The 17,588-nt window shown below is 34.7% G+C and overlaps 2 protein-coding genes across 3 annotated transcripts; both read right to left on the bottom strand.

The window, feature by feature from the left end:
- Positions 1-25: 25 nt before the first annotated feature.
- On the bottom strand, positions 26-17,077 carry LOC146540565 (luciferin 4-monooxygenase-like). Of its 2 annotated transcripts, XM_085202529.1 has the most exons (12): positions 16,977-17,077; positions 16,244-16,395; positions 15,689-15,896; positions 15,401-15,599; positions 15,054-15,176; positions 14,385-14,559; positions 2,724-2,858; positions 2,215-2,340; positions 1,832-1,915; positions 1,605-1,751; positions 1,045-1,210; positions 26-197 (listed from the first exon to the last, which is right to left on the bottom strand). In XM_085202529.1, exons 2-12 carry the CDS (start codon positions 16,391-16,393, stop codon positions 70-72), a joined length of 1,641 nt encoding a protein of 546 aa, XP_085058655.1. In that variant the 5' UTR covers positions 16,394-16,395; positions 16,977-17,077; the 3' UTR covers positions 26-69. The 2 variants fall into 2 exon arrangements, with proteins under 2 accessions (XP_085058655.1, XP_085058665.1); XM_085202539.1 differs by lacking the exon at positions 1,832-1,915 and having other exon boundaries at positions 16,977-17,066.
- LOC146540566 (uncharacterized) lies at positions 4,262-10,687 on the bottom strand. The gene is made up of 2 exons (XM_085202595.1): positions 9,316-10,687; positions 4,262-4,824 (listed from the first exon to the last, which is right to left on the bottom strand). The coding sequence occupies exons 1-2, from the start codon at positions 9,602-9,604 to the stop codon at positions 4,769-4,771; spliced, it is 345 nt and encodes a 114-aa protein (XP_085058721.1). The 5' UTR covers positions 9,605-10,687; the 3' UTR covers positions 4,262-4,768.
- Positions 17,078-17,588: the final 511 nt, after the last annotated feature.

Here is a 17,588-nt window from a genome sequence, read left to right on the forward strand (position 1 = left end):
AATTTTAAAAATTAAAAAAAAAACATTTTCAACAATACAAAATAGGTTTATTTATAACATAAGTACATATTACTCTCTTTTCAGTGTCATCGCAAGCTCCTTTAGTTTAGATCTATCAACTTTTGACGTTGAAGTGGTTGGAAGTTCTTTAACAAATATCACTCCGCCTCTCAATTGTTTTGTATCGGAAAGCGAGTCTGTAATATAAATAATTGAAATTGAAACTGAATTCACTGAGAGCTAGTCTATTAAAATATACATACAAATATATTATACTAGCGGCCCGCTCGCGGTTACACCCGCGTGAACTATGTTATTGTTAATTTCTGTCTCCATGACTACGTCCTAGTGACGTCCATGCAAAATTTAAGACTCTTAGCATTTGGAGTAACGAAGTTTCATACAAACTTTCGACCCCAAAAACAACCCCTTAGAAGTCGAATATTGCAAATTCCCGTCTTAGCGAGCACCTACGTCGTATAAGTAACTCCTATGCAAAATTTGAGATTCCTAGCACATGTAGTCTCCGAGATTTCGTGATGAGTGAGTGACCTTTCGATTTTATATATATAGATAAAGGTAAATAAACCATTCATGTTGCCGTTCGTTTCCATTGTGGCCCAGTGCCACAAGGGTGTGACTGTAATCGCGACGATAGTGGGTTCCATTCACATTGAGGGGAATGAAATATTCAATATTTTCATTTTATTCTCTGGTAACAAGGCAAAATGCGTCGTTGGGTTAAAATAAGTAACAGAGTGTCTTAGCACAAGGCACCCTCTGCTTACTCTGCTTTACACGAAATTCATGGTGAAGCTAAAAAAAATAAGGTACCTAATATATAAAAACTTCGGTAGAAACTTCACATTATGTAGAGACTTTATAAGATACTAACAGAGATATCGTAGGTAGACCAGTCTATAAAAAGTCCATTTCTCTCTTCTGCCTCCACGTCCCCGCTTGTCCTACCTCAATCCCTCACCATTAATGGTAATCCCTTACCACAATGTTATTGTGGGAATCCCCGCTTTATTCAAAACTCACCTTTAACTAAATCTTTGATCTCTTGGGCTGTGACAGTAGCATTGTCATGTAAAACCACGACAGCAACAGGTAAATCTCCACAGTCTGGGTCAGGGAGACCAGTCACTGCTGCGTTCGATACTTTTGGATGTTTTAAGATGACTGTTTCTATTTCTATTGGTGATACCTGATAGTCAAAAAATAATTCATAAAGTGTGAATATCTATTTTTTTTAATAAATATAGGTCAATGGGAAGTAAAATTTATAAAAGTTAACAGATTTTATCTTTTTCTGTGTCCCAGAGGATAAATCTGATTTCGAACAGGCAGATAGACAGGCTGTTGAATAATATAGTTATACTATAAGAATATCGTTTTTTAGAGTTCCATACTTCAAAAGGTAAAAATGGAACCCTTTTAGGAATACTTTGCTTATAATTTTAATACAGTTCAAAAATAAGTATTTTAATGTTATTTAAAAATATTATCAATTCATTATCAACCAAGCGTGAAAACTTGCGTGCTCTTTTTATTTACGAGTATAATATGTATAAATTAATTTAAATATTATTAATTCCTACCTGATGATTATTATATTTGAGTAATAATTTCAAACGGTCTACAAAATAAAAATTGTAATTGCTATCTCTGTACACGAGATCACCCGATTTGAACCAACCATCTTCATCAAAAGCTATAGCATTCATTTCTGGGTTATTATAGTAGCCCTAGAAGAAAGTATTAGTTAATTAACAAGTGCTAAAAATAATTTTATTTTTACTTAATTTATCAATAAAATAATAACAACCTTAGTAACAGATGGTCCTTTTAAAACCAATTCTCCAGTTACATTTGGTTCAGATATTACTTCGTTAGAGTCTGGGTTAACTATCTGAAAATAAAGGGAGAGAAAATATGGTGTTATCTCACTATACATACATACAACTGCATATTCGATAAATTTTGTATTAGCTCTTTTTTGTATTAGTGTCGAGGCAAAACGCGGAGTTAAGTTCCGCCACTCAACACGCAATGCCTCTAGAATTCGGCAGAAAGCGTCTTACTTAACACGAGGTTCCCTCTGCCTACCCTACTGTGTGCGGGATGCAGCGTGAAGCTGATATACATATATCGACCACAATAAAAAAATATTTGTATCAGTTTTTCAATAAATAATGGTCAGGTACTTACTTTCCATTGTAAATGGTTAAGCGGCATACCAACAGAGCCAGGAGGAGAGTACATGGGGTCGCTGAATATCCCTGATATTTCACTCATTCCATAACCATTTTGCACATAGGCATTTGGGACCACCTCCTGAAATAAACATGTGAAAAAGATGAGTGTTATTATGATCAAAATAGTCAATTTTCTTATTTTTTAGGTTCACGCTATATCCATGACCATGTAGGAAGAGGGAACTTGGAAACGTAGTGTTAAGTCACTCCGTTCCCATTATGACGCTACCATATCCCAGTTTCCACCGAATTCTGGATCCATTACGTGTTGAGTGGCGGAAGGAAATTGAAGGGAGCAAGGAAATGAAAATATTAATCATTTAATTTTTCAAGTGGGAAATGAACCCATAACATGCTCACACACATGCCTCTGCTCTACAATTGGTCTTTATCATTTTTTCTTAACTGAGCTTAAATAAAAATTAATCTAAGAGAAACCATAACAATTGGGCGCGATATTACCTTAATTTCTTTATAAAACTCCTTGGAAATGGCACTGCCTGCCACTCCGAAGAACTGAAGTGATGAAAAATCACACTTGGCCTCAGATTTCAATAATGATTTAAGAAAGGGAGGACTCATTATCGTGAAGTGAGGCTGCAAAGAAAAAAATATTTTTTAATTTTTATTTTTTTATTGTTAATATATATTTTTTATTTTTTTTTTAGAGAGACGATTTTTTCTATATAAATAGAATATATCTTTTCACATGTTTGCAGGGTATGTGAAAATAATTTCATATTAAAAGAGCTGTTATGGACAAATTTGCTGTCATCGCTGTAATATACACCGTTGAATACCATTATATCATAACAAAAGCAGTTTTGAATATCTCTCGCTCACATATACAGCCTTTCTAGTTTATAGAAAGAAATAATATTTTTTATGGACAATTTTTTTTATTATGGACAATAGTAAAATTATTATGGGCAATAAATACTAGGTTATCAAAACGAAACTAGTGGTTTAAGTTATCTCTACATACAGCCTCTACGACTTAAAAAATACTGTAAAAAAAGAAATAAACTAATAGATAAAATTGTTAAATAGATAAGCTTGTTAATAGATAAACTAATAGATAGATAAAAAAAATAATAGATAAACTTGTTGTGACCGCTGTATCCTACGTATCGAAACGTAGAATATCAGGATATCATAACAGAACAAGCAGTTCCAAATATCTCTCTACATACAGCCTTTCTAACTTAAAAATTACTGAGATATAATAATAATTATTATGGAAAAACTTGCTATCATCGCTGTATTCTACACACCGAAATGTAGAATACCAGGATATCATCACAACACAAGAGGTGGATTAATTCGTAGTACAGTCTATAATAACGTGAAATTTACTGAAAATAAATTAGATGTAAACCAAAACCTTTTTAAGCCACCGTATCCTACACACTGAAACGTTAAATACCAGGAATTCATTACATTAGAAGAGGTGGCTTTGTAGTTCTTTACGTTTCATTAAAATTTCAAATGGATAGTCCTCTTTTTTTTTTTTAGGTAGTATGATGTATTTTGTAGGAATCGTTTATTTTTTTGTATTTTTAGTTTGAAGCCCAATGTGTTGAAAGTTATCACTACTGGTCTAACTTTCTCGCCTTTTTTCCCTAATCTTCTAACAGCTTCAATGTTGCTAGTGTCACATGAAATTTTTATGTATGCATTTATTATATTTATTACTATTTTTTCCAGTTCATCGTATGATTTTTCACTTTCTTCTACGCCAAACAAGACTAGATTTTTGCGTCGGAGCTGCCTTCCTAAACTGTTAATTTTATTTGTTTGATCCTCAATTTTTTTCTCCAAGAGCTCGTTTTTGAGTTCCAAATTATTAAACTTCTCGTTAAGGCTGCTGATTATTGTACTTTTTATATCTTCTTTCATTTCTAGCATGACCTGTTTTTGTTGCTTTATATCTTGCTGCATGTTAATTAACATATAATTAGGTTTCAGAAGTGAAATATCAAAAGAAAACTACACAACACTAATGTTACAAATACAATCTTATTTATTAAAAATCAAAATAACTATAAATTGAAGTTTATATAACATGAAACTTATATAAAACACCAACAACATTCGAAAACACATATAGGTATTTACTCAGTGTTAATTATAGCAGCTCTTTTAACCAATTCACAATATTTATTAATTAAAACATTTAAATTACTTTATAACTTGCTAATAATTATCTATTAACAACCTAGTAACAAATCACATCGACTACAACACGTGTAACCTCAAGTATATGAGGGCCAAATATGTCTTCCCGCTAAAATTAGTAACTTAATAACAAAATGAAAAGAGCGGGAGCGGAAGACATTGACAGTGACATTGACACATTGCAGTACTATATTTGACAGTTGACATTTGTAGCACAGAAGTCTCCTAAGTCGGCCATTCTGACCCTGCGTCGTCCCCGACGTAGCTGATCCAGTTGCCTGATCACATGCTGGTGCATCCCGATTAGCCCCAAAGTCATCAGCGTCGTTTCATGGCTGTATTGATGAAAATTCTACAGTAGTACCATATTCGCTGTCTTCATCATCTAAAATTTTAAGTTTATAAATGTCTAAACATTACAACATAAATGGATAGGCAATCAAAATGTACAGACAAAAGATATAAAAATAAAAAGTTTTGAGAGCTCTCATTTTTAACCCTGTAAAATCTTCATATCCAAGTATGTTCAGTCCGGTGCAGCAAACTCTGGAACCTGTGAACAGAACAGTCAGAAGGCGTCCCCTCTGTCTGCCAGGACCAAACGTCCACATAGACGTCACATGGTCCACAATGACCAAACGTTCACATAGACGTCACATGGTCCACAATGACCAAACGTTCACATAGACGTCACATGGTCCACAATGACCAAACGTTCACATAGTCGTCACATGGTCCACAATGACCAAACGTTCACATAGACGTCACATGGTCCACAATGACCAAACGTTCACATAGACGTCACATGGTCCACAATGACCAAACGTTCACATAGACGTCACATGGTCCACAATGACCAAACGTTCACATAGACGTCACATGGTCCACAATGACCAAACGTTCACATAGACGTCACATGGTCCACAATGACCAAACGTCAGCAAGGACCAAATGTCCACCTTGACCAAATATCCACAAGAACCAAACGTCCACATGGGCGTCACATGGTCCACAAGGACCAAACGTCCACATGAATGTCACATGGTCCACAAGGCCATAATGTCAGCAAGGACCAAATGTCCACCTTGACCAAATATCCACAAGAACCAAACGTCCACATGGGCGTCACATGGTCCACAAGGACCAAACGTCCACATGAATGTCACATGGTCCACAAGGCCATAATGTCAGCAAGGACCAAACATCCTTCAGAGCCAAACGCTCTTCACAAAATCTTTCAGGGCCACACACCCGTCAAAATTTCTCAGGCCATATGTCTCATCAGACCAAACGTCTGTTACAAGTCAAAGTCAAAACACCCAACCCAACCCCATGTCTGTGCCCAAAGGGACCACACATCCAATTGAACTCAATAAACAAACTGCCACATTACACCAGTATTGTACACTAAGCCCCACCTTAGTTGTGAGACAAAAATTAAACATTTAGAAAAAGAATTAATGGAGGAAGAGAAAAATAAAATGTCGGTCTGTATGTATGTAAGCATGTAATGATTTAAAAAGAAATTGTGCTAGACAACAAAGCAAGAATTAGTGCAATATAGTTAAAATAACTTGACAACGAAAAAGGCAGTACAAATTTCCAGTTACTAATCCCCATGCCATTGTACCATGTTAGAACTCCTCGAGTGGTTTAACTACCACCACTCAATAATTAATTGCCTCAGTCTTATAGAAGCTCGGCCTAACCTGACCTCTATTTATAATTCAACCAACGTGTTCAATTTCTGTTGAAGTAATAAACATATTCGAAATTTTATGGGAAAATCGGTTTTTTTTTTTTTTGTTTGAATATTAATAGTAACTGAATCCCATCATAACGCATTATCAACGTCATCAACATATTCTAAAACATGACCACATTCAATATGTGTTTACATAAAATATGACAACATCCAACACATGTTTACATAAAATATTCATAACCACCACCACCACCAAATTATCCGTGTGTGATCATCAATCAAAGGGAGAAGATAGCATCCTCCGACATTCAACCCTTTCATTGCCCCACAATCAACACGTATACACACTTTGGATTGCACCCTCCAACATACATACTACACTCCTCTCTTCAAGATAGCTGACAATTTCATATACTTTAAGCTTTTCCCCACCCCATAGGGAAGATAAGCATTTTCCCATATTTACCGTTGTTTGCACATTTAATGGCACCAGCGACCGAATAATGTGAAAATTTATTTATTATGTACATAAGAGAATCCAGCTAATAACTTAAGTGGTACATTAATGTGCTGCCAAACGCTGAATGTGCTGACAGACACTTCAATACAGACACACTTCACACTTCAGACCAGGACAATAGATATTCCTAGGCATTGTTTACTCCTCACTAATTAAGTTGTCTGAATTTGTCTTCTATATCATAAACAATAAATTATTATTTACTATAAACATTCTTCTGGTTTCAATTTCCCATTTTAATCTGTTTAAAATAGTTCAAACTCCTTAACCTCATAATAGTAGTACACAGAAATCTTTTGCTACAATAATCTCTCCCGCTAATTACTTATATAGCCATTAATAGAGATAAGTCTAAATATTGTATCCTCAGTAATATACTCGTAAGTAATAGTTGTAAACTTAGTCTTAGCAAAAATTATATATGTAGTAATCATAATGAACTTGATTTAATCGATAATCCTATTTGTGAACCCGAAATTATGTCTATGTATGTTATGGCTTTTAATTCACTTCCTACTATTTGTAAAACAAATTTTATTTTAGGAAATTTACATTTTTGTCAATCACTAGGTAATAACTGATGGGTCTTTATTTATTCAAATCTACTAAATTGCATGTTAATTGTAATAACAATGATTTCAATGTAACTTTATTTGACACTGGAATTTTAACTTTGAAGCTGAATTTATTTACTCAGAATGTTACCTACAACATATGTTACAGATGTAATTAATTAATTATTAATATTTAGTCTCCATATACATTCTACCATTAGGCATGAAAATATTACATTTGGTTTTATTAACATAAAATTTACAATTTTTATATTTACTTGTTATGTAAAATTTATTAGTTCAATTAATCCAACAATTAAATTAAATTCTACTCATTCTGATTTCAATCTTATAGCAGACAATTGTTGCAATTGCACATAAATTAAAAATATTAATAATCCTAATTTGTTTAATTTGATAAATCCTAAGTTATATACAAGGTTTGCACCCTTATCTGCAGCATTGCATCACTTCAATACTATGTATGCATTAATAAGTCATTAGTATAAAACATAGTTAGTCTACCTGAAACTCTCCTAACAGCCACACATTTTCCTATCTCCACTGTGACTCAATTCTATTTGTTTTATGATTGAGACTTTAATTAATATGTTTTAAATTATTACCAAATCTCTTTTTAATTGATTAAATCTTTTTTTTTTTTTTTTTAAAACAACTTTAAGCCAAATGTACATAACAGCACACACATTCTACATACAATAACATCAGCATCTATAATAACTAGAACAGGCATGCAAGATCTCGGAACACCTATCAAGTCAGTTCCAAGTGAGAACTCATCAATAGCCAAGGGCACAAAACCATTTCCTGCCAACAAAGTAACAGTGATACTCACCCTCCAAGTGAGAGCTGATCAATAGCCAAGGAAACAAAACCATTTCCTTCCAACAAAGTAACAGTATTACTCACCCTCCAAGTGAGAGCTCATCAATAGCCAAGGAAACAAAACCATTTCCTTCCAACAAAGTAACAGTATTACTCACCCTCCAAGTGAGAGCTCATCAATAGTCAAGGAAACAAAACCATTTCCTTCCAACAAAGTAACAGTATTACTCACCCTCCAAGTGAGAGCTCATCAATAGTCAAGGAAACAAAACCATTTCCTTCCAACAAAGTAACAGTATTACTCACCCTTCAAGTGAGAGCTCATCAATAGCCAAGGAAACAAAACCATTTCCTTCCAACAAAGTAACAGTATTACTCACTCTCTAAGGTACAGTTTATTGGTTCTCCCTCACACAACAAACATTTCAGAACAAACAAAGGTTACAAGTCATACTGCTACCATTCCTAGGTTTCCTTATCCAATGTTACTCACACCCCCTTCACCAACAATAAAATTGTTCCAATCTAAAAGAATTGTGTAACGGACGCCCAATTATTAAGCTATGAATCTCTTGTCTTTCTTTTTTTTTTTTTTAGTCACTATGAATTATGCTCAACTGGCAAGCTCGAAACGCCATATATCAAGAATTTAATTCAATTCACTAAGCCCTATATACATTGACAAGAATCATCTCAAGGCAAACTGGCACCCGTCTCTCCTCTAGCACACTAAGCACAACCGCAGGACTCTTCAGAATCAGCCTGCATAAAACATCAACCACCTATGATCACCAGTAATCACTCACTCACTCATTCAACCATGAACATCACCCTTAAGGCGCCCAGAGTCATGTGATAAACATTCTGAATCATTCCAGTTATTAGCACTTCTAACCCTCTCCACCTCCTCACACTATAGCTCAATATTATTGATAACAAAGTCAGTTTGATATAAAATAGTTTTGTATTATTCAACTATTTAAAGATTTTATTGCATCAGAAAGATTACAGGCTAACTTGGTAACCCCTGAAGTACATTGAGAAGGTGATGAGGTATCAGAGGCCATACTTTCAGATAATGCACCTTTGGGAAAAGTATCAAATCTAACAGTTAATCATTTAAATTTGTTTTTAACAAACTAGCATGACAGGTTGAATTATGAGAAGAAATATTACTTTTTACCTTTTTCAAGTTTGTCTAATCTCCAAAGAAATGCATTGTAATGCTCACCAGTAGAGGCACTCAGATACCTGGAGACACACAGAGACGCGTCGCGCATTGCAAGCAGAAGCGCGCATACACGTGCGGGGACGCGTCGCTCATCAGTATCAGAGGCGCGCAGACACGCGCGGGAACCGCATCGAGAGCAGTGGCGCGCAGATATGCGCGGGGACCGCATCGCAAGCAGTCTCGCAGACGCATCGCACATTGCGAGCAGAGGGTGTGCAGACGCACACGAAGACGCGCAGGAATGCGTCGCACATCGCGAGCTGAGCGCGTGCAGAGGCACACCAAGACGCGCAGGAAAGCGTCGCGCATCGCGAGCTGAGGTCGTGCAGAGGCACACCAAGACGCTCAGGTAAGCGTCGCGCATCGCGAGCTGAGGGCGTGCAGAGGCACACCAAGACGCTCAGGTAAGCGTCGCGCATCGCGAGCTGAGGGCGTGCAGAGGCACACCAAGACGCTCAGGTAAGCGTCGCGCATCGCGAGCTGAGGGAGTACAGAGGTACACCAAGACGCTCAGGTAAGCGTTGCACATCGCCAGCAGAGGTACAAGAGACGCGCGGGGACGCGTCACTTGTCGTGGGAGCAGAAGCACCTCATAGCGGCACGGCGGCGGCATGAATGTCCTGCAACAGCACCATGAAAGCACCAGCGCGAGCGCTCGAGACACCCTTAGCGCTCGAGTTCCATAACATGGCTTTCAAATGACTTAACCTATCTCGCTAACCGCGACCACGTGTCGTGTCCGGTCGACGTGATTTGTTTTGTGATTTACTTCCAGCATCACCCATATCTAACACTGTATTTCTATATAGGCAATAAATCATTTAAGAAAAGAGAAATGATGAAACTGGTGTTTTATTTGCTTTCACAAAAATAACAAAATTATAAGGTACAAGGATCTGGCCTGATGGGCTTAGATAGGTATCCCACTTCTGAAATTAGGTTTCAGAAGTGAAATATCAAAAGAAAACTACACAACACTAATGTTACAAATACAATCTTATTTATTAAAAATCAAAATAACTATAAATTGAAGTTTATATAACATGAAACTTATATAAAACACCAACAACATTCGAAAACACATATAGGTATTTACTCAGTGTTAATTATAGCAGCTCTTTTAACCAATTCACAATATTTATTAATTAAAACATTTAAATTACTTTATAACTTGCTAATAATTATCTATTAACAACCTAGTAACAAATCACATCGACTACAACACGTGTAACCTCAAGTATATGAGGGCCAAATATGTCTTCCCGCTAAAATTAGTAACTTAATAACAAAATGAAAAGAGCGGGAGCGGAAGACATTGACAGTGACATTGACACATTGCAGTACTATATTTGACAGTTGACATTTGTAGCACAGAAGTCTCCTAAGTATATTTTTTATTTCCTCCATTCTGGGTTTATGAAGCTCTGAGCGCCCTCTATTTACAATAAGAAGAGTTTTGCTATATAGTCGATTGAGTTGTCTTGTTTCTGAACGCGGATCGACCTAAGATCTGACTAAGAAGTTCTAATAGGTTACAATAGATGCCGCTGTTCAATACTTAGGCCGAGGAGTTTTCAATCGAAAATATAATTATTTGGCACTTTTCGGAATGTAACTTTAAACGTTTTTATTTTACACTTTTTTAATGTTTTTCGAGTTTTAGTTTCATCACACACACATTACACTACTATTTTTCACTATAATTAATCTTATATCTTGAATTTCTTAACGGCGTAACGGTCTTTTAGCAAAAAGTTTTTAGTGCACTTTTTAGTAAATTTTGTGGTTTATACACTACACTTTTTATGTTGATCGAAGTAGTACAAGCACTGATTCTATGTTGTGTATGTTTCACTTTACTTTGGAGAACTTAAATATTTTTAAAACTTAATTATTACGGAGTACGATGTTAACAGTGACACAGTGGCGCCCTCTCTCGTAACGTAACGTAAAGAACTACAAATCCAATTACAGAAAGAAAGAGAGGCAGGCAACACCGCTTTTATAAAACATGACAAACTTATTATAATGAATAACCAGAAACCCCAATACAAACAGTCAAACAAAAGGAACTTGTCTGAAACCCCGGAGAAAATTCATCTTGGTAGCCAAAACTTTAAAAAGATTAGCAAGCAACCTAGGAAAAATAAAGGAGATATGAAAAATTATATAATACAACAGCCCAAGCTAATCCTCGCCCCAAAAGAAACAGTTCCATGTCAAACAAAAATATCACAGCACAAAACAGCATAGCAATCAAAATCGGTCCCTCTTCTACTAACCCCTAATCTCCCAGTACGGCCGGTCACCGCGGGGTCACGACCAAAACCCCCCGAGAGTAAATACTAACTAAATCGTAGTGATAGCGGGCGGAAGTTGGCTGGACACAGCTAAGGATAGAGAATCATGGCATGCCTTGGGGGAGGCTTTTACCCAATAGGGGTCCATACAATTAAAAACAATTTAAATAATAAATAATTTAAAACGAAATTAAATATAGCAAACTATAATGTAAATTGTAACAAATTAAATAATTAGTTAATTGTAGATTAAATTGTAAATTAAATAATTGTAACAAATTATTAATTGTAACAAAATGTCAATGTTTAAATTTTTATAAATATGAATGTATCATTGTTAATGAATTTTTTGAATGTAACAATGTCTAATTTTATTTATTTGATTTTATTGTTATCTGTTCTGTATGGAATTGAAATAAAGCTTATTATTATATTATTATTATATAGAAGGACTTGTCCTCACTGACTGAGGTAAGACGCACGCACAGCCGTAACCGCTGTGCGTAGAAACGTTAAATTTGGACAAAAGTTTACTTTCGTAATCTGGATATCCACTAAGAAGGGATTTTGAAAAATTTTTACCCTAAAGGGGTGAAATAGGGGTTCAAAGTTTGTATGGAAAAAAATTTTAATCGGCACCGATTTTTATAAAATTTGAAATTTAGATTTTTAAAAGCATTTAATTGAACACGTGTTTCTTCGTTTTCTAGAATTCTCACCCTAAGGGTGCAAATAAGGGGTTGAAAGTTTGTATGGGAAAATTCTTAAATCGCCACCGATTTTTATAAAATTTGATATTTAGACTCTTAAAAATATTTCATTGAACAAATGTTTCATGGGTTATTAGAATTCACCCTTAAATACGCATGCGAAGCTGCGCGCGTCCGCTAGTAATTATATAGAAGAGGTGGCCTGGAATGTCTACATACACCCTACCCAACGTTAAATTTGCTAGAAATGGCCAAGGATGTATGGATAAAGCTTTTTGAGCCGTTGTACCCCACACCTCAATACAAACGATACTAGGTTATCGTAATTCAAAAGGTGGTTCAAATTATACTTCTGAAATATATATATACTAGCGGACGCGCGCAGCTTCGCTTGCGTATTTAAGGGTCAATTCTAATAACCCATGAAATATGTGTTCAATGAAATATTTTTAAGAGTCTAAATTGCAAATTTTATAAAAATCGGTGGCGATTTAAGAATTTTCCCATACAAACTTTCAACCCCTTATTTGCACCCTTAGGGGGAGAATTCTAGAAAACGATGAAACACGTGTTCAATTAAATACTTTTAAAAATCTAAATTTCAAATTCTATAAAAATCGGTGCCGATTTAATTTTTTTTCCATACAAACTTTGAACCCCTATTTCACCCCTTTAGGGTTAAAATTTTTCAAAATCCCTTCTTAGTGGATGTCCAGATTACAAAAGTAAACTTTTGTTCAAATTTAACGTTTCTACCTTTAGCGGTTACGGCTGTGCGTGCGTCTTACCTCAGTCAGTGAGGACAAGTCCTTTTATATATATAGATTACGACGGTGGTCATTTTTACCATTACCATATCCCTCAACTCAAAACATTGGATACCAGGGAATCATAATGGAAGCGGTGGTTAAATTTGCACAATAATACAGTAATCCCAAATTAGACAAGCTGAGAACAATAAATAAGTACAAGTACTGTTTGTCATCACCGTATCCCCCAACTCAAAACATTGGATACTAGGACATTATAAATTAATAGGAGCTTCGATCAAATTGCTTTTACTCACACGAAAGAACGTATAGTACAGGGAACGATTGTTTAAATCTAAGTATATTTCATTTACTTCGTTAAAAAGGTTGACTTGGCAGTGCCCATTATATCTTCAGAGCAATTATTTTCAGTAAGGTAATACAGCAAGAATCCTCGGTCTATGTATACTAATACTAAAAAAAAAATATCGTAATGCAGGATTTACAAAAATTTATAATACGAAATATACGCATTTAATACGTTTTAATCTAAAATGTTATTAGCTTATATAATTATATATTTTAATCACACCATAAAGAACTATTTAAAAAAAGAACGAAAAAAAATTGATAGTACTTGTTACATAAAACAAGTCAATTTAACATAGCCATATTTACTTTCAGATCTCAGACTATATTATTTTGCGTCCCTTTCGATGGAACAGCCTATTGGGTGGAGTCAGACATTTTCCTGAACTGCAGCAATTCTGCCGCCATTAAAAAAATTGGAAATACAAAATATTTAGCTAGGTAAATTAAAATTGACATTAATTTTAACTTTTTCACATACCCAACTATTGCCTACTCTACTTAATGTTTTATTTATTTTTTTCAACTGCTTATTGTATCTCGCAAACGGATCCTGGGAACCTAGTATTAAGACATTTCGTTTCTATTACGGCATTCCGTTCTCCACTTCTCAATCTGGAGGAAATGAAAATATAAAATATTTCCTTTCCTCGAGTGTAAATGGAACCTTGTGCCCCTCACTACAACTGGTGGTAAAATACGAATAAACTTTAGCTTGCGTTGCACCTACATACATAAATACGTATGTATATCATAGTCTTTTATACTAAGTTATAGATTTTTTAACTTTTTCTATTTTTCGCAAACATTATAATAGTAGAAAAAGAAAGGAAAAAAATATACTACACATTTCATTCCAAGTTATTCAAGTCTTCATTCACGCACCAGTCAGCATTCCAAGTTATAATCTGCCTAAAAAGGATCCATTCAAAATCCTTATAAAAATAATAATTTTCCTCACCTTATACTTTTCGAAAAGGAAAGCGACATGTGCTGGAGTCGAAGTAGACGAGGACTGCACTCGTGTGTACTTAACAATTGGTGATAATACCATTTGAAACATCGCTGTGATCCATTGAATTGGCGAAATTACCAGACCAATGTTGAAAGGCGTTGGAAATTTAGTCCGACTGTACCTGAAGTAATACTTTATATGAGTTATTTACTTTATGTATTATCAGCTTTACAGCCCTTTATCTCCTCGACTGGGGATCGAACCCACAACCAGTCGGATTTACAGTCGCTTTGTGCCTCTGTGCCACGACTGGCCTCAAGCATACTAAACGCACTTAATATAAAAATATATATATATAATCTTAATATAGTTCAAGATCCCAGGGCCCCCATGTTAAATAACCTTTAGGACGTTAAAACGTGGTGATTTAGTTCGCGCTACCTCTGAAAGGGTCCCACTTTCAAGTTAGTAAGTACGCATACCGTCTTAACAACATATTAGACTTTGGGGCCCTGGGATCTCAGTCTAATATAAATGTAAATATACTTAATTGTTATCAGTATATACTGATAAGAAATAAATATATTTAGTTGTAGAAATTGAACCCGTTTCAATTAATAAAATATTGCTATTTACAATACCACTAAAAAACCTTGTAATTAATAAATAAATTACATTAGACAAGGAAATGCAATTAAAACGTTTTCGTGTGTCAACGCCGTTGATTTTGGCATACCCGTAGACCCACTTGTTGAGACGAGGAGGGCATTTGTTGTTTTTGGATCGAAATCGATAGGTCTGTAACAATTAAAATACAAAGAATATAATTAATATTACAGAAAGCATGAGTGTAAAAGAAAAGTTGAAATAGATAAATATATAAATTACGACCACATTTTAACAGCTTATATATCCAAAGATAGATTTCAAGTTTTCTATATTATAGAAGTATTAAACAATAATAAAAATCCACTACTTTTTTTTAATTAATTGTTTATAATATGCGCTTTGCAAATACTTACTTATAATCATCTACTGTGACGTTATCACCATATTTATTCAACAATTCTTCAAATGTTAATTGATCCTGCTTTTCACCAAAGGTGATGACATGGGCTGATATATTTAAAAGTTGTAAAGCTTCTACAACATTTTTTACATTGGAGTTCTCACAGAACACGGCTTTGGGAACAACAAATTTCATCATATCTCGAAGCTCATCTAAAATTATATATATATTTGTTACAATTACGTTAAAATAAGTCTTGATATATGAAAAATCATTAACGTTTTATTAAGAAAATACTAACGAACACCGAGATTCATATCAAACCCAGCGACGCTAACTCCTATGAAAAAGGCTGCGTAAATCGGGATTGTCAAATGAAGGTGGTTAGGAGCCATTAAGATGACCACATCATTCTCCTTCAAGCCCAAGTTGGTTAGAGCTGTAGCACAGCGTACCGATCTGTGTAGAGCTGATTTGAATGTCTCTTCCTCACCGGTGGCTCCATCTACCTGAAAATTACGATCGGGTGATTTCAATTACAGTTAATATATTTCCTATAAATATATATTTTCCGTATTAGAGGCCGTCGTAGCACAGCGGCAGGGTATGACACGACGGTTATGGGTTCGATCCACACTCGAGGAAGTGAAATATTTATTTACGTTTATATTTCCATTTCTTTACTCTGGTGTCGAGGCCAAGTACCTCAGAAGCAAAGGCCTCCAGAATTCGGCAGAAAGTGGGGAACGGAGTGTCTTAACACTAGGTTCCCTCTGCCTACCCAGCTGTGTGCGGGACACAGCGAGAAGCTGATTTAATTTTTATTTATAGATAATATATCAAACGAAAATTTTACCTGCATTATCATATCGGGAACATCTTTAAAGCACTGAAGCAATATTTTACCGAGATGATATCTATCGCTAGGTTTGCCGCTTTGAGAAACAACTCGCGATGTTAACTCGTGTAGGTACCACCATACTGCGTTTGATGTCCCGTAACTCATTGCTAATAAGAAATATATATATTTTTAAATACTTTTTTAGCATAAATCGGAGAGAATCACTCTATCTTCTACTTTCCTCCCTAATTGGCCATATTAATAGCCTAATACATAATTTATATCGCCTCTTCTAATCAGTATGATGAAGAAGACTTTTATCGGGGTTAAACTCCATATATGTATGTACATATATTATAATAAATTTGGCTTTATTTAACGTACGACGTTAAAAAACGCATGGTATATTTTCGTCTTTTTTATATTCAGAACTGAGCTCTGTTTCGTATTATTTTGCGCTACCTCTGAAAGGTCCCCATTTTCAAGTTAGTGAGTAGGCGTGTCTTAACTACATATTACACTAATAGTCCTTAAAATTTCAGCTTTGCTAAAATGACATAGGTCTGGCAGCTCTGGGATCTTAGACTATATAGTGAAATTTTTTAAGTTAATTAATAATAATTATAATGTAATAAAGTATTAAATAAATAAATAAAGAGGTTCCCTCTGCCTACCCTGCTGTATGCGGGATACAGCGTGAAGCTGATTTGATTTGATTTTTTAAAGTTAAATATTTATTCATATTTACCTTACAGGCTTACACAAATACTACACTTTTACTATCCAAACACGATATCCCACAAACACTTACTATATCAAACAATAAACATTTTTTAATCTCCACATTACATAAAGATATTAAAATACTGATATATATATATATATGATATATAGATATATATATATATATATATATATATATATATATATATATATATATATATAGATATATATATATATATATATGTATGTAATAGATATGGTATGTCCGTATATCATATTTTATTAGAAAATTGCTTCCAATTACGTATTTGTTGTAATTTTGCCAATTGACTGTGAGCGTTGTCGCAAATGGTGGTCTATTTGTGATGCGAAGATCTTGGTATATAATGGATAAAAATATAATAAAAAATATTGAAATATTCCGAGCCGTCGTGGCCCAGCGGCGCTAGGGTGTGACTGTAACGACGGTTGTGGGTTCTACCCCCATTCGAGGGAATGAATTATTATTTTTTAATCGCTCTGGCATCAAGGCAAAAGTCAAAACTGGGAAATGTCTAATCTTTGCTAACTAGTGGCAAAACTATATCAAGTTGACAACAATGACAAAAATAAAGAAGATAATAAATGTAAATAATTA

The sequence above is a fragment of the Heliconius melpomene genome, chromosome 2, assembly GCF_056956725.1.
Source record: "Heliconius melpomene rosina isolate 202511_hmr_F chromosome 2, ASM5695672v1, whole genome shotgun sequence".
NCBI classification, from domain to species: domain Eukaryota; kingdom Metazoa; phylum Arthropoda; class Insecta; order Lepidoptera; family Nymphalidae; genus Heliconius; species Heliconius melpomene.